Genomic DNA, 24,513 nt, shown 5'->3' with positions numbered 1-24,513 from the left:
TATAGGTCTCAGAGGACTAAATGAGTGCTGAGTGGATCTATCGGTCTGAGCTCACCCTCATTAAGGCTCTAAGCTTTCTCAGCTTCCATGCTTCCTCTTTAGCCTGCAGCAAGCCGTATCCACAGGGAGGATGAACCTTATCCTCCAGATGCTCTTCTGTCCTTCTGACTTCTGTCTCCTGAGCCAAACGCTCCTCCACCTCTGGGTCTACTGGTCTCACCACAGCAGCCAGATATAGTGCCTGAATACATATCTGCAGAAAAACACCTGACGTCATGAACTAAGTAAGGATGTTTTGATTTAAAAAAAAATGTAATATTTTGATAGAAATGCACATCTTTCAGTTTTTCACTGTGCAAATTAGATTTATAGCTGACGGCAAATGGTTCCAACAGCAAGGCAGAAGTGAGGAAAGCTGACAGGGCAGAAACCAGCCACATGAGAACCACAGTGCTGGAAAACATGCTCCCATACAGTCCCGCCAGAGCCAGGCATGTTCCCAGCAGAACAGCCACCAGCAGGTGAAGCACACGCACAACCCATGATGGAAGATTCAAGCCAGGTACACCACGAACAACACCTGTAGAACAGCCCATAGGTTCACACACAGACAAATCAATGTACTAAGCCTTTTTTTCAAGATTTACACATTTCAATTAATAGTAAAATTCCGTCTAATTGAATTGAATATTCCCTACATACTGTATCATTCATATTATAAATTAAGAATTTTAAATGAGTAAAAAGCTTAATCAAACATTTTGTATAAAACAAGGGAACGGACCATTTAGTTTGTGATTCGTATTCATAAATGTAAAAAACAAAAATATATTTAAATTTAAGTTGAACATTTATACAAAATATTTTAAGCTTTATTCTTATTTACTCTTTTAAAATTCTTAATTCATGTAAGGATTATTCAATTCAATTGGATGGAAATGTACTATTAATTGAAATGCGTAAATCTTGAATAGAGGCTTAACATTTTTTTGTGTCTATTTGATGTATAAATTAAGCAAGGATGCATTTAAATTGGATCAAAAGTGACAGTAAATACATTTATAATGTTACAACATTTTTTTATAAATTCTATTCTATTCTTTCTATTATATATTATAAAGGAATCCTGGGGGGAAATGATTCACGCTTTCCACACAAAAAATAAGCAGTATATTAAACAGTTTTCAACTGTGATAAGAAATGTAAGAAAATATTTTTCAAAAAAATATTTACTGGAGTATGTTTTACAAGAAAAAATACCAATTCAGTTTCTCTACTTGAAAATGTTAAATTCATTATGCTACTTGCCATTTCTTTGTAATTACTTTTGCAGTTTTTAAATGGTTTCTAAACCAATTTTTTGTTGTTACTGTTTTGTTTTCATGTACTTGAGCATCAAATCAGCACATTAGAATGATTTCTGAAGATCCTGTGACACTGAAGACTGGAGTAATGATGCTGAAAATGCAGCTTTGCAATTACATGAATAAATTACATGTTAAAATGTATTAAAATAGAAAACAGTTATTTTAAATTGTAATAACATTTTACAATATTACTGTTTTGACTGTATTTTTGAGAATAATCAAATAAATGGAGCCTTGGTGAGCATACAAGACTTTTTTGATGTTAAAAAAAAAACATAACTGTGTATGGTGTGGGCTCACCAATGCGTGTGTTGGAGACGGTGCTTATAGAGTCGGGTGGGAGGCTGGGGAGAAATGTGCTGGCCTCACTGAGCACTGAGAGTGAGGAGGAGGACTTGTGAAAGACAGGTTCATGTGTGGGTGTATCCATATTCAGATCAGACCACTCACTACACAAGCTGTCCGGGCTGGAAGACAAAAAGACAGAAATACATGTGTATGTGACCATGTATCCTGGTGTGTGAAACAATCAGTGCAAAACTCACATGTCAGACAGGGTGGTCTCGTTGGGTGTCAAATGACCACTGTCAGATGCTTCTGGCCCTGAGGAAAGCGTGTTTGTGGGATCCAGGTCTGCAGATATAGTCATAAGATCTTCCTCTAAAATAAAGGAATAGATCACCTTTGAATTACACACTTATGTGATGATTTACTCATTCTCATGTTGTTTCAAATTATCATTTACTCATTCTCATGTTGTTTCAAATCTATGTGTTTCTTTCTTGAAGACTTGTGCACAAGTTGTATGTATGGCTTTTTTCTTCTTCTTTTTTTGGCCTTTTGTTTGACAGACCTTGGAAAAAACAGACCTCATATGGAAAAAAGCTGCTTTTGTGTTCCACAAAAGAAAGAAAGCCATACGGGTTTTTAGAACAACATAAGGTCTGAATAAATGATGAAAGATGTTTTTTGTGCGCCATTTTCAAGAGAGTGATGTTGTTTCTTCCAACCTGAAGACTTGGTTGGTTCTAAAATGTTGTGGTCAGATGTTGGAGTCGACAAATGTAGATGTAGAAAGGCTTTTTTTCTCTTAAAAGGGTGAGTAGTTCCTGTCAGTTCAGGCAGGCCAAAGATACTGTCACATGATGTCCATTGATCCACTCTGTGAAATGTTTAAAATAACACTGTATGTTTATGTTAACTTTTTAAAGGCATGTAATACTGCATGTATAGAATTCATGTAGAATAGACTTGGTACCGGTCATTCCCAGGATCGGGAGTATTCCAAAACTCTGAATCTAGTTTCTTGTTCTGCAGTGAGTTCTTAAAGGGGGGAAAAAAAAACAAGGAGATACAAAGAGAATATGCTGCAAATGAATTCATTTAGGAAATTTGCTTGATGACTCTATGATATCTTTTAATCATGGGGATTGACTTTCTCTCACAGTGAAAGGAGACGGTCCGTCGTATATGGAAGAGTCAGGGCTTGTTGGCAATGACAGAAAAGATGAGCAGGAGAGACCTGGGTGACTGAGGAAAACATCCATCTCCACGGTATGACACGCAGGAGAGGGAGGCAGAGATACATCCAATGTCACCTACAACACAATGAGTGAGAATTATCACAAATGTATACAGTTCAAAAGTTTGAAGTCAGTAAGACATTTCTTTTTTTAAAGAAATTAATACTTTCATTCTGCAAGGATGCATTGAATTGATAAAAACTGATAGAAAAAAAAAACAGTAATAATGCTAAAAAAGATTTCTATTCATATATGAAAAAAAATGACGTATCATGGTTTCCAGCAGCACAACAGCTTTTAACTGCGATAATGATAATAAATGTTTCTTGAGCACCAAATCAGCATATTAGAATGATTTCTGAAGGATCATGTGACACTGAAGACTGGAGTAACGATGCTGAAAATTCAGCTTTGCCATCACAGGAATAATTTTTTTATTTTTTATTTTATATATATTCAAATAATATTACAGTTTATTAACAGTTTAAAAACTGTTTTCTATTTCACAATATTACTGTTTTTACTACATCTTTGAACACATAAATGCACTTGTCCTTGGACTCAAGTCCTTGATGAGCACTTATTTCAAAAATCTTTTGCATGGTAGTGTAGATTAAAAGTCAGAACAGTATGATTTCACAAGCTATGTAGACTGGCATATATACCTTGCTCTGGGTTTTTTGGAACAGAAATCTGAGAATGGTTTGGAGGGGGAAGGTCAAAGCTGCAACTGTCATTCCAACCAGAATGGTCTCTCCATTCATCACCATCTGGGTAGAAACTGGAGCGCTGCAGTCGTAACAGTAACAAATGCGAATAACCCATTTGTTTTGAGCGGAATGAGAGAAAATGTATTCATTTGTCTGAGTTTAGTGATGAATATTATTCTCCTTTGACATTAATCAATAACAAAGACTGTAGCTTAGAGAAAAACAGAAATTGCTTTGTTTTACAAGATGTGATACCTACACCTACAATGTAGGTTATACGAGCTCAATCTGTTATCCATGCCCTTTGAAGGTCAAGTCTATTACCTGCTGCCCTTTCTGCCCACTGCCCCATACCACACTGCCCCAGCTGCCAGATAGAGATGTAATAGGAGGGCGCAGCAGGTGACCCTCTGGGCTCGGCTAAAGCGGCTGTGGGCCGGCCGTTCCCATAATGAAATCCACAGATGGTGCTCTCGAAGGCCAAAAAGTAATTGGGAATATAGGATCCTCTTAAACTCCTGCAGCTCCTGAGGACCTAAAAAGATCAAAGGTTATGAAATGCAAATATGAAATATGCTGTGCTGCATGTGTATACTTACAAGATGCTAAAATAACTTTCTCCACCCTTCCAGAGTTCTTCTCATTCTCCACAGATAGCCAGTCTTCTACCAGGAAGAAGAACATGTTGTCTGTCTGTATGTCCCAGACTATCACATGTTGTAAGTACCAGGATGGGTCTAGACCTGGAAAACACAGCAGTTGTTTGTAAGTATTTTAAGAAGAAAGAAAGAAAGAAAGAAGCTGTTCACAACCACTGACCTGTGTTGTCATGCCAGATGCGTATTTTCCAGATCTCTCCGAGATTGGCATCCGTTTCAATTTGGAAGTCATCCAGGCTGTTCCTTTGGAAAGCTCCTTCACTTTGAAGGTGACGTGAGCCACTTTTACTCAGACCATACAGGCTAATGCCAACATGTGCAGTGGTACCTGATGAATTCAGATATTTCATAACTTAGTAAGATCTTGTTTGATGACTTTTATGAGGTCAATTAAAGACAAGTAAATTAAAGGTTCTACTGACCAGACCCTCTTTTCCAGCCTGTTTTGACAAGAACCCGGTACTCGTAGCGACCTTTCTGACCACACAGAGGAACCCAACACAGACGCAGACTTTCCAGGTGATCCAGTTTGTGAGCGATAAGACCAACCAGCAGATGAACTAACAGCAAGACTCCACAAACTATTCCCGCCACAACGTTTCTCACCGGCTCCTCTGACTGGTGACACCAATAATGTTCATCACTGATGTGATATGTTACAGTTTTTACATAAATTAATAACTGTTTAAAAGTTTGGGGTCGGTAAGACTATTTAATGTTTTTGAAAGGCTGCATTTATTTGATGAAAAAATACAGTAAAAACTAAATTGTGAAACATTGTTACAATTTGAAAATAACTTTTTTTTCTATTTGAATATACTGTAAAATGTGGACTTTTTAGTGTTTTGCTTAAAGGGTTAGTTCACCCAAAAATGAAAATTCACAAAAAACAAACAAAAATAACGACTTTATTCAACTAATCATTTCCTTCTCTGTGGGCTATGATATTTCACATAGTGAAACTACGCAAAGCTTCTAGGTTGTACGTCACGCATCACACACATGACCAGCGTCGGCCAATAGTGAGCCTACGTGTGACGCGTAACCTAGAAGCTTTGCGCAATATCAGAGTAGGAAATGATTAGTTGAATAAAGTCGTTATTTTTGTTTGTTTTTTGCGCACAAAAAGAATTCTCGTTGCTTGATAAACTTAAGGTTGAGCCACTGTAGTCACTCGGACTATTTTAACGATGTCTTTCATAACTTTTGGGCCGGCCAGTTTCGATCCCTTAAGAAGCCTATGGAGGAGTGATCCAGCTCTCAGATTTAATAAAAAATATCTTAATTTGTGTTCCGAAGATGAACGAAAGTCCTACGGGGTTGGAACAACATGAGGGTGAGTAATTACTGACAGAATTTTCATTTTTGGGGTGAACTATCCCTTTAAGGCTATTTTTCTGCACACACTTCTATAATTGCTAACACTGACACCCACTGACAATTACAGTAATTTCAGTAAAAAAAATATTTAAAATAGCTATATAATATGGACTGCGGTTAAAAAGTTTGGAGTCTGTAAGATTTTCTAATGTTTTTGAAAGTAGTCTGCATTTATTTGATCAAAGACAATCAAATAATATGATAAAAAAAATATGATTTGAAACATTTCTTATTATTATCAATGTTGAAAACAGTTGGAAACCGTGATACATTAATGTTTTCCAGAATCTTTGATTAAATAGAAAGTAAAAAAAAGAACAGCATTTATTGAAATAGAAACTTTTTGTAATAATGTAAAAGTCGTTTCACTTTATTTTGATAGTCCCTTTAACACATTCTGTTGACTACAAGTAACGTTGCACCTACATGTCTACTTACTCTCATTAGAGTGTTAGTAGAGTATTGGTATTGGTAGGGTTAGGGTTAGGGTTAGAATAAGTTGACATGTAGTTGCAAAGTTACTTATAGTCAGTAGAATGTTTTTTGTTTTTTAAAATCTTACTGACCCCACGCTTAATGGTGAAATGATGTTATATCTTTAAGTAGAAATGGCATACAGGTGGGAGCAGTAGAAGTGCCTCGGGATGGATGAAGAGGCTGGCTCCAAACATCGTGAGGTGATGGGTGAGGCAGTGGGCAGTGTGTGGGCTGCTGCTGTTCAGAGGACTCAAGCCATCACTGCTCCAGCGCTTCTCATCAACACTGAAGAACCGGCACAGCATGCTGAACACACACACTGAGACAGACACGTCCACACTGCTGGTGCTACTGTTCAGCCTCACAAACAGGTCTTTGGCAGAGCCATTCAAGCTGTAAAATTTACAGACACATTTACTTTCGTTCGCACTAACACAACAATCCTATTCCCTTTTTTCAATGAAAAAAAAACAACAACTTAAGGAACAGGAATAACTTACAGTGGTGTAAGGAAGATGGTGTGCTCCAGTGATGGAGTTTCAGTTGAGAGAGAGAGGGTGAGCTCTTGGGAATGAGTTTGTTCAGACAGTGGATGAACTGGTTGGTCGTCTACATAGATCCATACTAGTCCAGAGACTTTCTCACCAGCTCCTGCTCGACAATACAAAGCACAGGCTTTCTATATACTGCTAAAACATTTTGATATTGCTAACATATTATATACCTCTTTTGCTATTTTTCTTCCTCATTTGTTAACACTGAGACCCACTGGCCATTACATTAATTTCATAAAATAAATTAAATTAAAGACAATACAATAACATACACTACAGTTCAAAATTAAAGTCAAATTAAATCAAAGTAAATTAAATCTTGATAAATAAAGATTTATCAAAGTAAATTAATTTTCTTGATCAAAATTAAAGTAAAAAGCATGATCCTCTAGAAATCATTTTAATGTTCTGTTTTGGTGCTAAAATCTCTTATTATTATCAATGTTGAAACCAGTGGTGCTACTGCTCAATATTTTGTTGTAAACCATAATTTTTCAGAATACTTTGATGAACAGAATGTTCAAAAGGACAGTATTAATTAGAAATAAAAATCCTTTGTAACATTATAAATGTACTTACTGTCAGCTTTTATCAATTCAATGCATCCTTGCTGAATAAAAGTATTATTTCCTTTTAAAAAAAGTCTCAGACTTTTGATGATTTAAATGCATCCTAATATTATATTATATTATTGATTTTTATTGGCAAAGCACTAATGGGTAAATTACCCATTTACATTTCAAATTTACTTACTTACCAAAACAGTATTTACAGAACAAGGTCGTCAAAAAACAATATTATTAATTATTCCATCAACAAAAACAGAATTTGGTAAAAAAGCTTTTTCATCATATGCACCAAATGTCTGGAATGAACTCCAAAACACCTTAAATTTAGAATCACTTCCATCTATTCATATTTTTAAAAACCTTTTAAAGTCAACTTTGACTGAACGGTATAATTGTTTTTAACTAGGTACCCTTTAAATTATATGTTTGTATTTACTTAAGTTAAACAAAATGTCTTGTTTGTATATGTATAGTCTATGTATAGAGATTTGTTGTGTAGTATGTAAATTTTTTTTATGTTTCATGTAATATGAATGTTTTTTTTTCTTTGCAACTTTTTGGCCGCCTATCTTAGTCAGGACTCCCTGGGAGAAGAGTTACTGTAACTCAATGGGACTATTCCTGGTTAAATAAAGGTTAAATAAAAAAAAATATATATATATATAATATATTATATTGAAGTCTTATAAGATGCAATGCATTGGCTGGCGCACTACCTGGGATGAGACTGAAGTTTAGGGCAACATAGAGTCCAGTCTGAGGATCTGTGTCCATTGCTTTGACTGTGAAATTTACACTTCCCTTGGACGGCAGAGTAAAATTTGTCCATAGTAACCTCTCATCTTCTGTCTCTTGTACTTTTTTGTGTAAAGTAAATTGTATCGCAGTGTCTAGTGTCAGGTTGGCGATCGAAATGGGCTTCCCCTGTGGCGTAGCAAACTCCATGGCTGCAAGCGTGGTCGTGATAGGAGGTTCTGCAGCTGGAAGGAATGGGTTTTCTTCACCCTCCATTTGCAGAAGGATTTGCAGGACCTCTTGCTTTTCCTCCTTCAGTCGAGAGCTCAGTGCTGATGGGATGTGAAACTGGCAGTGGCTTAGAGGATCTGTGCACAGAAGGTCTTTAGTAGGATCACCCCGTACGCCCACCACACTGATCTTTGGAACGGCGAGGGAAAGAGCTTCTTCCCCACTCATCCGCGACAACATTAATGAGCGCATGAGCTCTAAAATCTGCTCCAGTGCTGATACAGCTGTCTCTGATGTATCCACATGCTTGAGGCCTGAATTGCTCCTCTGCCTCTGATCAGCAGTCAGTGTGCTGCCTGCAGGGAAGATGTAAGAATGGTTAAGCCACGGTTCATTTTCAACTTCAGAGTGAACCTCTATTGTCACGCTGAATATGAATTCTGCTTTACTTAAAACAGCCAGAATGTTCCTGCCGCTGTCTGTGGGGTTGATGTCACCTGGTCCTGTTTGTTCTCTTATCACTTTGATCATCTTCTCCGTGACCTTCAGAACCTTTGCATGACAGCCGTTGCACTGCCATTCAGAGGGAAACACCTGCAGACAGGAAAGTACATTTTCTAGTACATCATTTGCATTTGTAACATCACAATGCTTTGTTCTTAGTCCGCATGGGTACTTTCTGTATTCCCAGCACTCCTCATTACGCACAGCAGGCAATCTGTATTCAGTGATGAGCCTTTGCCACATGTGTCACGGTGCTGGCATGCTTTGTGTCAAGCTATGCTTAATGCTATACTTTCCATGAGCTTTAATAGTTGAAAGCCTTACTGTAGACTGGGCCAAAGCTGAGCTGATCAGAGCCGCATCCTGTAATGAGGAGACCGGCAGAGACGCCAGAGCCTGAATCACATTTCCACGGATCTGAATCTTGTCCTCCAACTCTTGAGCACTTACGGATGCTAGCTGTGGAAGTGGATGATTTTGATTTAAAAACACATGTCTAATGGTCTGACACACCATCACAGAAACTGAAGGTGCACTCAGTAATTTTTATGGCAGTTGTGTTGGACTGACATCTAGTGGTGTGGATGCAACAACACACAAAGTTAATATTATCAGTAAGACATTGTAGCAACACGTTACATTTCAAACAGATGTATCTGTTTGACTCTTTGTAAAGTCAGTAAATCCTTCAAACTTTTATAAAAACAGTTATATTAGTTTATCTGAATTTTACTTATTCGAATTACATAAATTCTAAGTTCAATCTATGCATCAGCTTTGCTACCACAAATAACAGCATAACTTAATATCTAATTTGGAATTGAAAATATGATAGTTATGCGATGAATGGCACACAACAAATGTGCCATCTGCGGCCAGTCATAATTATTTTTTTTCCACGGAAGCAAAAGTGTCCAATAAAAGGTGAATAAACAAGATAAACTGAGTACTCTTAACATGTTGGTGACCCACTCTGTGTAAACTTTTTATTATGCTACTGATCTTCATTTCACGTAAGTGAGCATGATTTATCTATTTTATCCATCCGGTTTTTAATTAGGAAAATACTGAGTGCACCTTTTAATAAACATGCAGACTGCTGGTTTGGCAGGGCCATCTCAGTTACCTGGTTGAGTTGGCTGGTCAAGGCAATAGAATATTGGATAATGTCCTGAGGGTTTCCTTGTTGAAGCAAGGGCCAAAACTCTGATTGACTCTTATTCCTCAACCACTCCATAGTGCAGTGGTCACACAGCAGCACTGTCAGGTTCCTGCAGAAGATATCCAGTATTATTTTGGTGCTATGATGTGTTGTCAAATTGTATCTGAATATAACTGCCAATGTCTGACTAACTTCCTTGCTGCAATGACTGAAGCCCCCATACTGTCCTCTACCAGCACCAGCATGTGAACAACAGATATGTTTTCCACTGTATACGGACTACCCAGCGGCACCAGGGAGCCGGACGTACTCTGAGTGCCTCTGTAAAGGGTAATCAAGGGACATAATGGTCCAAAATCTTCACACTGTGCCACCTGCAGTGAAAATATCAGCTGAGCTGAGTCACCGTCATCATCCATCCACCCTGCCATTGAGAATAAAATAGCAAAGAATGTGTCAATCCACAGAGCCATTACTTGGGTGAGAAATAAGAGCAGAAGAGAAATGACACTACCTGAGCAACTGTAAGAGACCATAGTTTCCAGGAAATTAAGCGAGTCGTCCGGTGACAGAGTGCAAATACCCCCGTAGGGAGGATGGTTGGGGACTAAGGTGATGCTTGCCGACCCCCAAAGCCCAGAGGCTGGCTCAGACACGTTGACAGTAAAGGTGTATTCTTGGCCCTCCATTAGCACCCCTGGTTTAATGACTATTTCTCTCCAGAGACTTCCTTTCGAGGTAGTGACCTCATTCAGTGTTAAAGCTTCACCTCTCTGATTCTCCGCAGTCCACCTGTACTGTAGTTAAAGTGTTTTTAAAACATTACTAAGGTATGTGCAAGACTTATGAAGGCATATGAAGTTATTCAATGGGAAGTTGGGAATTGAATACCTGTACAGTGTCTTGACATGAAGAACAATGGCCAGTCAAGGCAACATGGTGCCTGCGACTCATGTGGATTGACAACAGTGAATTACAGGAGACACACTTTACAGTCACTGGCAGCAAAGCGGCATTGTAGACTTTAACCTTAAAATAATAAAAATACAATTAAAGACATTCGACAAACATAGTTTTCTGTTCTGTGTTGACATATTTTTAATGAATGGGTGACATATTGTTTTTTAAAACGGCCAAAAAGCTCCTTGAATAGCTTAAAGAGATCACCCAAAAATGAAAATTCTATTATCATTTACTCACCCTCATGTCATTCCACCATTAAGACTTTCATTAATCCTCAAAATGCAAATAAAGATAGTTTTTCTCATCATTTTTGTCCATTCACTAAAAAAGTCCAACTAAAATGTTGATGCATCAAAAAGTTCAAAAGATATTGTAAAATTAATCGATATTAATTGAGTGGGCTTCCTTTAAAGATTTGGCGTTTACCATATTTGATGTGCTCTATGTAAGTGTGTTGATAATTTTTTATAGGCTACATGAATAAAAGCCTAAATTAAATAGATATGTCATATAAAGCAATCTTGTCGCTTCAGAAGACTAGGATTAAACCGCTCAATTGATATGGATAAATGAATGTCTTTTTTGTACTTTTTAGGCCAATTCACACTGCACCGACAGATGCCTTCATCTGGTTTTGTTGGATTAGTGATTAGAGTGATGGCTAAGTGATCAGCAATTTTGTTGTTTTTTGTTCAAAATGTTGCTTTTTTATGATACTTACCCACATTCAAGTGTTAGTAAAAATAGCTCCTAGAAGAATAAAACAGGTTTTGTTGTCTACAAGCAGAAGCTCTGTGGAATTTTTGTAAAAATGATCAAAAGCGCTGGTGGTGGCTGGTTTGGCACGACATGTGGGTGAGTAAATGATGACAGAGTATTAATGACAAATACATTCCTTGTGAACTGCTAAAAGCAATGTGAAGTAAAATAAGTTAACATTCACCGACTGTGATATAGAGACAGGTTGTCTTCCACTTTTGTAAAGGTTGAGAGTAAAGTGGTACACTCTGTCTGGCAGAAGTGCACTTCTGGGAAGAAGCAGCATACTACCATTTCCTGGAATATGATAATGAAGGGTGGAAACGGCTGAAGACAATGCTGTTGTGTTCTGGAAGCAGAGAATACATTATCAATCGAGTGTTCACCAGCAGTAAATGAAGAATTTACTGCATTTGTAATTTACTGTACCTCTATAGTGTAACTCCACTGAAACTGAAACAACTCAATATTATTCTCCTCTGAATCTGGATCAAAAGACTCCATTGCATCCATTATCAGATCATACTGAGTTGACCAGAGCCTGTGAGAACCACCTTCAATCACAGGCACCAGCTGACTGTGGACCACGGTAAGCTTTATGGACCTGTTCTGCTTTAGAGGAGTTCCCTGAAGTCTAGCGGTAAATGCCAGACAGTAGTTTCCCACTTTTAGAGTGTGCTTTGGCAGAGAAAGAAGTGGTGTTGTAACATCCACTGAATCATTTAAGGGCACCTTGTCTATTCCTGAGCAATCTTGTCCCCTGAAGATCTCCCAGAAATATGATGCTTTGTATGTAAAGCAACCGTTAAAGTCCACTCGTGCTTCAAAGAAACTCCGTCCGGATTTTAATATTTTATATTGTTCTTTTACAATGTAGATTAGTGGCTGGGTACACTCCAGCTCTTGTACTTTAATTGACTTTTGAGTGGAGATCTCACTTATGTTGTTGAAAACTGTTAATTTCACCACAAACTCACCAGTAGCATTAAATTTGTGGACTTGTCTATTGGATTCTGTAACCAGGGCTCCATCACTGGCATCACCGAAATCCCAGATGAATTTAAGGTTGCTGCCTCCATCTGTCATGGCTACAAAAGTGATCGGATAATCAATAAAAGCTGCATTATGGGAGGTAAAAATCTTCACTTCCTTCACATACTTCTGTATTGTTGCTGTACTGGTCAGGGACTGTGAGCAGAAGCCATTATCAGCTTTCACTGTAACAGACAGGGATCCATTATTAAAAGGTGTGAAGTGAACATTTTGCCCGAATTCCCAAGAGGACTGAACTCCATTTAATAGGAAAGTCCAGTGGTAATTGGCTTGTGAGTCACTGGATGCTTGAAAACTGATGTTTTTGGATGCCTCTAGGACAGCAGAGCAACATCCGATCAAATGCAGACCTTTAATTCTTTCCACGACTCTCACAATCACTGTTGCAGTTTGGTAACTGACATTATTCTTTGCTTTTGTTCTCACCAGATGGTTTCCGACTGAAAGAGAAGAGGTTGTAAAATTCTGCCCAATATCCACGGAATAACTTGCATGAACAAACTCCAAAGAAAATGAAACTTCACTTCCTTTGGAGATAGAGGGTGAGAAAATAACCATATCGTCCTCACAAACAACATCACTGCTTGCCGTAAGTAAAAGTCCCTGGATGGCGTCCTGAACCACAAGAGGGTATGAAACATTTTGCCAGCTAATGTTGTTTGAAGCGTTAAGTGAGATCCGGTGATCTGCAACTTCAGCGAAAGAATAGCTAACGGTTTGATTGTCAGCAAGAACAGTAACACTGTTGTTGTGAAGCGTTAAAACCCATTCCCAGTGCAGGACATTTCCTGTTCCTGCAGAGCCATGGAATAACAGATGGCTATTTGAAGTTACGAAAAATGGTCTGAATTGTCCATTTATCTGAATATCCACTTTAGAGATGTCTTCCTGAATTATTAGTTGCTTGGTTGCATTATCAGACCCGAACACATTCGAGACTGATACTCTGATCTTGACCAAACCGATAACTTTAAAAACATGCAAAACAAAAGGCACATCTGATATTACCGGACTGCGCTCAGAGTCTAGGAACCATGAGTAGTGAAGGTCTGTTCCAGATGCTACACTCACAGATATCCTCACTGGGTTTTCTTTAGCTACAGCATTCATTGGCGATGAAATACTCAACCCAGACACTCGCTCTACAGCTCTCAGTGAAAGTTCACTATCTACTGATCCAAGAGCATTGGATACCACCAGTCTCATGTGTATATCACCAGGGATGTTTGCAATAAGTGGAAACTGTTTGCTATAACTTGCAGTTCTGTTAATCCAACTTTGGTTTGTAGTCCACTCGTATGTCAAGTTAGAACCACGTGTCACTGATGCCGTCAATAGTACAGTCTGATTTGTCAGGACATATCTTGTAGACCGCAGTTCCTGACATTGAATTCGAACTCCATGTATTCTCTCTACAACCTCAATGTGCTTTATGGTTTCTAATCGACTGACAAGATTTTGAGCAGCAACTTTAATCCGAAACACCCCTGCTTTAGGAAACACATACATAAACGTGGATGTTCCAGGCTTTGGAGGTAGTGAAGTATCTACAGTCCAGTAAAACACAACATTTTCATTAACATCAGTCTGAGCTATTATCAGTGTCTCTTTTCCAGCCTCCACAATTGGCTGATTGGTATTAACCATTAAGGACGAGAGAGGTGCCTGCACCTCAATCTCTATGGACACCAAACATGAACTAATAGCATTAGATGCGGTGGCTGTCACACGAAACCGCCCAGGAAAACCAAAAACGTGTGACTGATTTTGGCCCTCCTTTTTGTAGCCATCTCCAAAATTCCACTGAAAAGAAGCTGTTTTACCCGGAAGCTCAGCCCAAAAGTAATAGGACTGATTCACAGTCATTGCATCATGGTTGCCTTCATATTTTATGAATAGATTAGATACAGGCCTTTGAACCAAAATGGTCGCTTTTGCTGTTCTGTTGCTGACTTTGTTTTGTATCTGCACTGAAATTTCATACAAACCCTCCTCTTGAAAAACAAAGCAATGGTGCGATTGGCCTTTGACTGGAACCATATAGCTAGAAAGGTTGTTATACCACCAAAACAGATAACCTGGTACTTTGGGAAGCACAGAAACATCAAAGCATATTTCCTCACTCACCGCTACAGCACTCTTGGCTGAATGCAGAGTAACATCTGTTATTTGGGCCTCAACACATATGCTGGTTTCATGATGGACCGAATCCACAAGGCTATGAGCATTTACAACAACTGTGTAAGTGCCTGAAGTCAGAAAAGTATGAGTGATAGTTGTAGCTCCTTTAACAACAGACAATGGTGTGCCATCTCCAAAATCCCAGTGAAAAGTCAAAAAAGGAACGAAGCCTTTGACTAACGCCTCAAAACTAGTCTCTGCTTGACTCAAAATGCAGCCTGTTGGGATAATTTTGCTAATTAGTAAACGGTAGACTTCCACATTGACTAACCGGTGTTCTTTACTTGCACGATTATAAGCAGAAACCTCAACGGTGTAATTTCCAGGAGACTTGTAAATGTGAGAGGCTGAGCTTCCAGTGAGATCTTTTAGTATCGAACCATCTCCAAATTCAAAGGTCCATTTTAGATGAGTGCCTGCAGACACTCTGCCACTGATTTCAAAGGTGCTGTTCAGTTCAATGGAGCCATTGTAATTTAACTGGAGATCTGAGACAGTCTCAACTACCTCCACTGCTGTATAGTTAGTCAAGACTGTCAAGGAGTTGTTGGCACTGATGGTGACGTTGTATGTGCCGGGCCTTTTAAAAACATGCCTGACTTTACTGGAATGTTGCTTCACTTTATCGGAGTCATCGGCAAAATTCCATAAATAAAGTATTCCGTATGAAGAGGGCCATAGTGAGACCTCAAAGAGGATGGTGTGGTTGACTTGACAGACAGTAGGAGATGATGACACCAGCAGTCTTGATATTGGAGTCCTTATTTGAATGGTTATAGCCTTTTCAATTCGGTCATATTTGTTGTAAGCCTTTATTTTCATTGTGTAGTCACCTAAAAAGAAAAATTATATATCCTGAAATTTAGAATGTAATATTTTCCCCCCAAGGCATAGACACTTAAAAGTGCACTCAGTAATTGGGTTTATTACAATATCAAGTAAAAAAAAAAGAAAAGAAAAGGGTTTTCAGTGACTGATGCCACTGTAGCAATGCTCAATTAAAATTATTACCAGTACCTGGAAAAGAAAATGTATGATTGATAGAGTCTTGCAGATAGACATGTTTGGCACTTTGGTGAAGATAGCTGTCATCCATCTCCAAAGGAGCAGCAACTGTGTGACTGACAGATGCTGTATTATCACCAAAATCCCATCTGGAGAGATAAATCATTTCATAATAGCATTATACATTCAGAAGAGGTCAAATTTAATTTCATAATTCTAACTCAATTATAATTCAGAGGCATTAACCTGATTGTAACGCCTATAGAGATGTCAGCTATAACTTGAATTTTGTAGACAGTTGAGGTGTTTACAGCAATGGCCTCCGGCAGGGAAATTACTGCTAGGTCAGCTAATGGGGTCATTACATCGGCTGTGAGCTTCACCTCAATTAACTGAGAGCTCACAGGGTTATCTGCCATTACCTAGAGCAGAGAAAGCAGTAAAGATTTGAAGAAATTAGAAACATGAATTCATTCATAACAAAACCTTAAGCAATGACTATCAATTGGTGCGTCGTGACTTCAAAATGGGTCACAGTTCCAGTCATTGACAGCAGGAAAACAACAATGCTGGATGCAAATAATAAAATGCAACCAACCACATAATCATGCATACATTGGATAACAAAAAAATAGATTTATATACTTTTAAAAGAGAGGAGACAAAGGCTGTACATCCTATTAGAACTATTTCCACTTGAAACAAAGATAAATATGGATTGTGCAACTGCAATACCTAAAATGGAGTGCAGTAAGCATGGACCCCTTGTAATTCAAGAAACATTTACCAAAATAGGCAAACTATAAAGACAAGCCAATGTGAATGTTAATAATTTGACTAACAATTTTGCATTTGTTACAAGGTTTTCAGTTCTGCATGCAGTTAACTTAATTGTAATATTAACACATTTTGTAAAACATTTTGATTTGAAGAATCCTTGGGGTTTTTTTTGTTGAAAACTAGCAAAACCAGCCAAGAACCACTTATTTAAAGGAACTGAAACCTAAATCATTGTACCATTGCTTTAGGCACAGTTTCACAAAAGGGTTTAAACTTGTATTTAGAAATATTTCTGTAATATCAACATGTTTACCTTTAGTGTGTATTCTGCTGTTTTTTTTAAAAACACACTGTAAGACTCTCCTATGTGTGTAAACTGAACCAGGTCATCAATAACCCAAGTATACTTCACTGATGTGCCAGTGACTACTGAAGCTGTAAACAACTGTAGGGGGAAAAAAGAAAAGGAAAAGGTAAGCCCCCTAAATCATTTAAAGTCTAGTTATGACATTCTAAAAACCTTTTCTTCAAATACCATGTAAATATCATTAGCACATCAAATTCTAAAAAGGTTACTGACAAACTTTTCACAATGACGCGCATACGAAATTGCTACCTGTGGTATGTCCACTAGAACTCTGCTGAAGCTCTGAGGCTGGATGCTCAGCCCAGTGACAGGAATATGAGACACAACTCTCACACTCAGAGTCTGGAAGTTCAAGCTGTTTGAAGCCATGATGTTTAGTGTATGTTCCCCTTGACTAGAAAGCTCCACATACACATGAGAGAACCACGTGTCAAGAGTAGCCCTAACACATCCTCCTTCGATCTCAGGCATCTCAGCCGGGCAAGAGGATTCAAAAGGAACTTTATTCTTAGACACAGGGACCGACCAGGAACTGGTTGCGTTTCCACCTGAAATGATCTGGATGACAATGAGAGTTGGGATATTGACTCCAACATGCATTTGGTTGTCCTTGTCAAGCTTTGGATGCAAAACTTGCAACCCTGTGACAGGACTTTCTGCTTTGATTGGATTGTTGCTCTGTGAGGTGTTGGGTATTGGTGAAACTCCATAGTGTGGCATTGTGTCCTCGTAAATCACCCGTAGGTCACAGACCAGTCCATCTAGCCATTGGCCCTGTTTCAATTGGGCAGACACGGTCCCCTCTAACCAGCCCCCCCACTCAGGCCCATGCATGGAGAGGTAACTCTGGCGCCAGGCCGAGCTGGTACCGGCAACACAATGTAGAAATTCACCTGCTCGTCTAGTGTGTTGCAATGCCAGAATGTCATCAGGATAGACAGTGATATGTTTGTCTTGTACTATGACCTGCACAAATACAACAAAATAGGTGTCTTTGATTTAAAAAAAGGGGAAAAAATACAATAATAAGTAAATTATTAATTTAGTAATTTCAATTAATTGTTTTGCACAATATTTGCATTATGTAGGTTCCCTATAATTCTTGATTCTGATTGGTTAACTGCGGCATTTAACGGACAGATATTTCCAAAAATATTGACACTTGTTTGGTGAGCCGAACTCCTTAGAAGTAAAATATTTACTACCCCCTGAGATTTAAAGTATTTCAATAATTTAGCGTCACATGTTCACGGTTCTCTGATGTAGATTAATTGTCACACTGGTGATTTAGGTACAGAAGTGGAGTTCGCTGCATTATGATGCTGAAATCACCGGATCATTAGATGCTCGCGTGTAAATGAACACAGTGTTGCTCTTCACTCTGAAATACGCAACTGACTATACACTAATTTAATTAAATGGAAGCCTTTGATTTGATAATTGTACAAAATATGCCAATTTCAGTTTTATTTCAATTAATTGTGCACAGTGCACCCCCATTTATTTGTTTTATATTTTACATTTGATTTAATGTTTTATTCGTTTTTTATCAACTCGTGAACCACCAATTGGGAAACCCTGCACGGCGTATCCGATAACAAGAATTTCATACAGAATCTAGCATGTTCCATAGTGAATATGACCTCAAAGGATTTCAGCCTAATATTACTATTGTTGCAGTGCTCGTCTTGTTGCAAGGCCATTTTTCTTTGCGGAACCATTATTATTAAATCATTTAAAAAAAAAAAACGATGAACAAGACAAGAATTGCCACCTACACTGATGTGTGTGAGGTCAGTGCTTGCTGGCAGTGTCAGTGACATGTCTGCCATCAAGTGGAAGAACGGTGGCGTCGCAGGGTATCGGGGAGGCAGAGGGAATACATGTCCCCCGGTAAAGGAGTGGTAAGGACTGCACGGGCTGGTGACGGGCAGACAGATCTCCAGGAGGTGACACCAGTACTGCCCACTGACACAGCCACCAGTGGTGTTACACATGGGCATCAGTGAACAGCAGCTGAAAGGGTTGAGGAGAGAACTACAGCCTGAGAGAGAAGATGTTTCATAAAATGTACCTCTTGAACTGATAACTTTACAAACTGGTATCAAAGTAGGCTATGTGTTGCTCATTAGTGGTTAATTTGCTCACCTGGGGGTACTAGGTGATGATTCGGGCTGCAGTACGGCCGTAATATTTGCACTCTAGCAAAGGTTAGCTGATCACTTGGCTGGATCACTAAATCCAAAGATAGCACTCGACCCTCATGGGTGAACCAAAGACCTGGGAACAACATAATCTGTGCACACAGAGCCTTCATTTCAAAATAGGTGTGTATTAACTTCCAAATTTTTAAATGAACGTGAATAGAATGTTCATAGAATGATCATTTAGGTTGTTGTTGTTTTTTTGTTGTTTTTTTGGAAATTCAATTTACGTGACCTATAAGACATTAAAGGGACTATAAATATGAATTTTCATGTATTAAGTGATTTTTATTTCGCCAATGTGTGAACAGCTCAAAATAGCTTTCTGCAATTCACTTAACGGCCACAGGTGTCGCTAATAACAAGGGTTTCTGAATTCTAGCCCCTTTAAAACTGAACAGATGTACATTTACTAACGTCAAAAAGTTTGCGGTAAGTTCTTTTTTAAAAAGCCATTATCACTTTTATTCAGCAAGGTTGCATTAAATTGTTCAAAAGGACAGTAAAGACGTTTATACTGTTCCAAAAGATTTCAAATAAATGCTGCTTTTTTAACTTTATTTTTTTTAAATATATTAAAATAGAAAAACAATTTTAAACAATATTACTATTTATACTGTATCGTTGGTCAAATAAATGCAGCCTTGGTGAGCAAAAACGACATAACATGAAAAAAAAATCATACCAACCTCAACTTTTAAACTTATTTCTTATTAGCATAAAAATGTTGACTACATAATTTATTGGCTTAAACTGTAGATCCCTTGATTAACAATTTAATAAGCTAATTGTTTTTGTTTTTTACCTCAACCATGTGTGGTCCTGGGTCTGGTGGAGAGGGTAGCAGTTGTATCTGGGACACTGTGTATATTTCTGACATTAGTGGCACACCTGTCACGTAGCTCCCCAGCGATGGCAAAGACACTTTAAAGAGAAAATGGATGACAATGCTGTCAGTTACGAGTTCTGACAAAGGTTTTGCAGCATGGCTTAGATTAACTGAATGTGAGCTGTAAATAACTCCGTAAACAAATGTTGCTGATATTGTCATGTGCTTTGTCACCCACATGAAATCAAAATTGACTATTCTTGTTTTTGTTTGGAATTTTGTAGTGTTATTATAAATGATGTATCTGTGCACATCATTATTTTTTTTGTCCTCATAATCTTTAATCAAAATAACTTCCCCTCCCTGTTGCAATGACATCTCATCTCTTTTCTGATGATGATGGTTTACTGGTGCAAGTGCGGGACAACCTTTCACTCACATGAGATCACATTAATAGCAAACACAATGATCCAACGATCCAATCAATTCCCAATGGAAAAATCAAGTCCCAGCCCACATTTCTTCTTGTTTGAGAAAATATTTAACTCTGATATCAGGCCAATTCACACCGCACAGACAAACACCAAAAAACAAGTTGGCCGTTGGATTTAGAATTGTATGTCTGTCACGTTCTCATTGCCCCAACAGACACTGACAAACGCTGACTGAACATGTTCAGTCGGGAGAAACCAGACAAACCAGAACCAACGACAACAGATGCCGAAAGGGGTAACACACTGGATCCAACAAAACCCAACAAATGCTTTTGTTGGTGTTTGTCTGTGCAATATGAATTAGCCTATACGTCACAAGAAAAGACTATCGCTACTTAATGCTGACTTTAAACTAAATGCAAACTATACTGTAATACTAAAAGTATTTTATTTCCAAAAAATAATCCGTTATCTTCAGCCATATCATGCTGTTTTCAGCATTTATAAATAGGCTAAAGCACAGTTTTTTAGTGATGAGAGCAAAACACCTTTTTGGCCACACTTTAGAGTCCAATTCTCACTATTAACTAACTATTAACTAACATTTGCCTCAATAAAGTCCTAATTACTGCTTATTAATAGTTAGTATAAGGTAGGTTTTAGGTCTTAGGATTAAGGATGTAGAATATGGTCATGCAGAGTAAGGCATTAATATGTGCTTTATAAGTACAAATAAACACCCAATATAATATGCTTTCTAATAAGCAACTACAGGTAATAGTGAGAACTGGACCTTAAAAGTGTTACCAATTTGTTTTTCTAACGAAAATGTTACTGTTGCTTTGATTGTGCAAAACTGTTGTGGGAAGGTGTAGATGATTATTGGCCCAGTCTTTATGGTGATAATTTAGATATTGTGATGTGTAAAACAGTTTATTAGCTTGCTTACCTGATATCTTTTTCTCACAGATAATGAAATTTCCCTTATCACATTGTTCATTCGTCCATTGTCCAGAGGCCAGAGCCATTGTGGTACATTCCTTCATCTCACTGTCTTCAGCATCTAAATCATCAAACCGAACTTGTTCCATTCCATTACTCAACCAGACCCCAACTGGAGCTTCTCTGGAATTTACACAGTGTAAAAGCAAATACAGGATCAACCATTAAAAAAGTTGCAATACTCTGTGTTTGAGACTATAATCTCTAAATAATATATCTGTACTGTACTGTATAGATTCCCTTTTAAATATTTCTGTTGGAAAAATCAGGCCTGCAAAACCATATAAAATCGTTTGATCTCTTACAGTTGAAATGAATTTTGTATGAAGGTCTGAACATTCACACTGTCCACTGTAGCAAGGTCTCCTCTCTCCTCTCTTTGACAGATGGCTCTTGCTTCTAGCCACGCTGACGTAAATATGGGCATCCAGTAACAGCGCAAACCATCACGGTCAATTTTTGCCCCCTTTGGGCAATAATATTCTAGTGGAAAGCATGAAATATTCCCAAAACAAATTATGATCATTTTAGATGCATCCACAACTAGCGAACACAAGTCACGTAATGTAATGCTCTATGATTGCAAACAACTAGCAAGAATAATATCCATTACTGAGCAAGGCAGATAAAACATCTCACCACTGAAGCAGCTTGTAAAAACACAGAGAATCCAAATGAGAGGCAGGAGCACAATATTTGCCATTTTATCTCTTCCCCAGGTAGAGCATAATAAATGTGAGTAATAATGAATCATACATGAGAGAGACTGCAAGAGGGTCCATTTCATGCTCTGACTCTGTCCATCCACGAAGACCCATACTTTAACTTTCCTTCTGCCTTTTAGTTTCTCTCTCTCTTTCTCTCTCTCTCTCTCTCTCTCTCTCTCTCTCTCTCTCTCTCTCTCTCTCTCTCTCTCTCTCTCTCTCTCTCTCTCTCTCTCTCTCTCTCTCTCTCTCTCTCTCTCTCTCTCTGGCCTCCTTTTGTATTTCTCTTGTACTGTCCTTTTAGTGCTTGGTGACTTATTAGCATTGTGCATTTCAACACATAGTTTCACCCCCACCCCCACCCCACCCCTCTTTAACATTCGCATGACTTTTGGTTTGTCTCACAGCAACAAAACAGAAAAGAAAGGCTGGACAGTGTTCTCATTAACATGCTGTAAAATCCCGCCTGATGAATAGGCAGTTAAAACCGCTCATCCAGGTTAAATGCGTCACCACCTCCTTTATTACACTAATATATGTATATATAAAATTAAAGGATAAAAATTCATTCTGAATTTTTCAAGGCATCAGTGGTTCTGTTTGCCATTGGAATAGAACTTCTGCAATTTTGCTTAAGTTCTTCCCAAAAACCTTGAAAATACAGTCTAACCTTCGGGCAACTGTTTATTTTTCTCCTTCAGGACATACGTCACTCTCCACTCCAGTTTAAATGTACAGAAAACAAGAGCGAGGAAATGCAGAAAACAGGAAAAAGTGGGCTCTTCTCAGAGACGCACCAGCCGTTGCTAAGCGACTGAGTAGATAGAGCAGGGGTTGACAGTCATTCTTTTCACAGCGAAGCAGACAGACGTAGCAAGGCTCCCTCGGCTGAATACCGGGTCGTAGCTTTCAGGGGTGAACAATGGAACAGCATCTAATAGTTTTCAGCAAAAAGGCCATTGAGAATCAGATTGGATTCCAAAGACCTTTCTCCAAACCTTACCGGATCTAGATGTTACATTACATTGAGAATTGCCAAACTCATGACGTTCCAAGCCTGTATGACTTTCTTTCATTTGGGGAACACAAAAGATGATGTATTAAAGAATGCTAGGTTCCAAACAACTTTAGATCCCTTTGACTTTCTTTATATGGAAAAAGCACAGTAGACATTTTCATCATACAGGTTCAGAATGACATGAGGGAAAAAAAAAATCACATCATTTTGATTTTTGGGTGAACTATCCCATCATATTGTAATTTACTATGTTGTCTTTGTATCTGATGTTGTTTACAGCTGTTTTAGCATCACTGCATTTCAAATTGATAATTGACTCATTGGGTTGACCTGTGCATTGAAAGTGGCGTTGAAAAAAAAAAAAAAAAAAAAAAAATCAAATTTACCAGAGGGCTCTGCAGGAAACAAAATGGTGATGAATCCCAATTAAACAGCTTTATCATGATTAGCATGCTAATGAAAAGAGGGAATATTGTTATGTAAATATGACATTAACACCTTCATACCTTTCAGATGCAGTCAGAATGAACCACTTTTTCCATCTCCTACTAATTCTGTATCGACAACGATTTAGTGATGTTAAATGTTATACTGTTTATCCTAAACTTTGCTCTGACACAAAAATTTCGTCTCGACCCTGCTGAAATATTTGTGGCAGGCTGTTGTTCAGGGCTGAATAACAATTATCTGCCAGATAGATTATTATGCTGAGCATAGCTCACAATCTCTGATTGCTTTCTGAATCAATTCCCCATCGTTTTTCATTAGCATTGAGCCTCTTTATTATTCTTCAGTGTACAGAAATGAGTTCCCAAACAATGAAGGTTCCTTGAACATTTTTTACATCTGCATCATAAAAAGGATTTTGAACTTGAAGCTTATGAAGTGGCACCTGCTCGAGTGGTTGTCCTTGGAAAGTGTCAGCACACTCCATGTTTAATCCTCTCATACTACTTGATGTGAGAGAGTGAAGCTACATGGTGTAACAACAACTCATTTGGCACATATTCCTAGTACCAAAATCCTTCTTATTTCTCCTTGGCTTCAACCAACCTAAGGATACTCTCAGGCTTCACTTCCCCTAATCCTGCTAATACACATGAACAACACCCTGAGCCCAAAGGGAAATGCTACAAAGATATCCTTATCTGTTTTATAGAGGAGAGAGACAGTCTAAATCCTTAAAGGCAAAAGCTGTGCAGAATTTTAGGAAACATGAATGGATATAGTCAATAAAGCAGATTAAAACATCCCAGCAACAGGACAATGTTTGCACTGTTTAATGCTCCATGAAAAGCAGATCTTAAAGGCCGCAAGTGCTTGTAACTTTATATTGATCTGCT

General features: G+C 38.2%; 1 protein-coding gene across 2 annotated transcripts in view; it reads right to left on the bottom strand.

Annotated features, from left to right (window-relative positions):
* Positions 1-22,299, bottom strand: part of pkd1b (polycystic kidney disease 1b) — a 29,293-nt gene extending 6,994 nt beyond the window's left edge. The window contains exons 1-33 of one of the 2 annotated variants that reach the window (XM_056255507.1): positions 22,088-22,299; positions 21,754-21,931; positions 21,396-21,571; positions 19,989-20,107; positions 19,128-19,275; positions 18,758-19,023; positions 17,229-17,945; positions 16,926-17,057; positions 16,079-16,254; positions 15,845-15,981; positions 12,023-15,660; positions 11,778-11,942; positions 10,763-10,900; positions 10,386-10,668; positions 10,064-10,295; positions 9,836-9,980; positions 9,034-9,168; positions 8,655-8,799; positions 7,956-8,561; positions 6,617-6,767; positions 6,257-6,509; positions 4,682-4,877; positions 4,420-4,587; positions 4,200-4,343; positions 3,925-4,135; positions 3,556-3,679; positions 2,813-2,965; positions 2,626-2,690; positions 2,378-2,529; positions 1,913-2,027; positions 1,668-1,834; positions 378-580; positions 56-253 (exon numbers count right to left, since the gene is read on the bottom strand). In XM_056255507.1, coding sequence (XP_056111482.1) covers positions 56-253; positions 378-580; positions 1,668-1,834; positions 1,913-2,027; positions 2,378-2,529; positions 2,626-2,690; positions 2,813-2,965; positions 3,556-3,679; positions 3,925-4,135; positions 4,200-4,343; positions 4,420-4,587; positions 4,682-4,877; positions 6,257-6,509; positions 6,617-6,767; positions 7,956-8,561; positions 8,655-8,799; positions 9,034-9,168; positions 9,836-9,980; positions 10,064-10,295; positions 10,386-10,668; positions 10,763-10,900; positions 11,778-11,942; positions 12,023-15,660; positions 15,845-15,981; positions 16,079-16,254; positions 16,926-17,057; positions 17,229-17,945; positions 18,758-19,023; positions 19,128-19,275; positions 19,989-20,107; positions 21,396-21,571; positions 21,754-21,931; positions 22,088-22,235 — 9,984 coding nt within the window. In that variant the 5' untranslated portion in view covers positions 22,236-22,299. Of the gene's footprint in view, positions 1-55; positions 254-377; positions 581-1,667; positions 1,835-1,912; positions 2,028-2,377; positions 2,530-2,625; positions 2,691-2,812; positions 2,966-3,555; positions 3,680-3,924; positions 4,136-4,199; positions 4,344-4,419; positions 4,588-4,681; positions 4,878-6,256; positions 6,510-6,616; positions 6,768-7,955; positions 8,562-8,654; positions 8,800-9,033; positions 9,169-9,835; positions 9,981-10,063; positions 10,669-10,762; positions 10,901-11,777; positions 11,943-12,022; positions 15,661-15,844; positions 15,982-16,078; positions 16,281-16,925; positions 17,058-17,228; positions 17,946-18,757; positions 19,024-19,127; positions 19,276-19,988; positions 20,108-21,395; positions 21,572-21,753; positions 21,932-22,087 lie in introns of those variants that run through there. The other variant, XM_056255506.1, reaches the window with a different exon arrangement.
* Positions 22,300-24,513: the final 2,214 nt, after the last annotated feature.

This window comes from Rhinichthys klamathensis, unplaced genomic scaffold, assembly GCF_029890125.1.
Source record: "Rhinichthys klamathensis goyatoka isolate OS25496 unplaced genomic scaffold, OSU_Roscu_1.1 h1tg000121l_1, whole genome shotgun sequence".
NCBI lineage: Eukaryota > Metazoa > Chordata > Actinopteri > Cypriniformes > Leuciscidae > Rhinichthys > Rhinichthys klamathensis.
The sequence above is the reverse complement of the archived record's forward strand: the minus strand, read 5'-3'. Positions and strand labels throughout refer to the sequence as shown.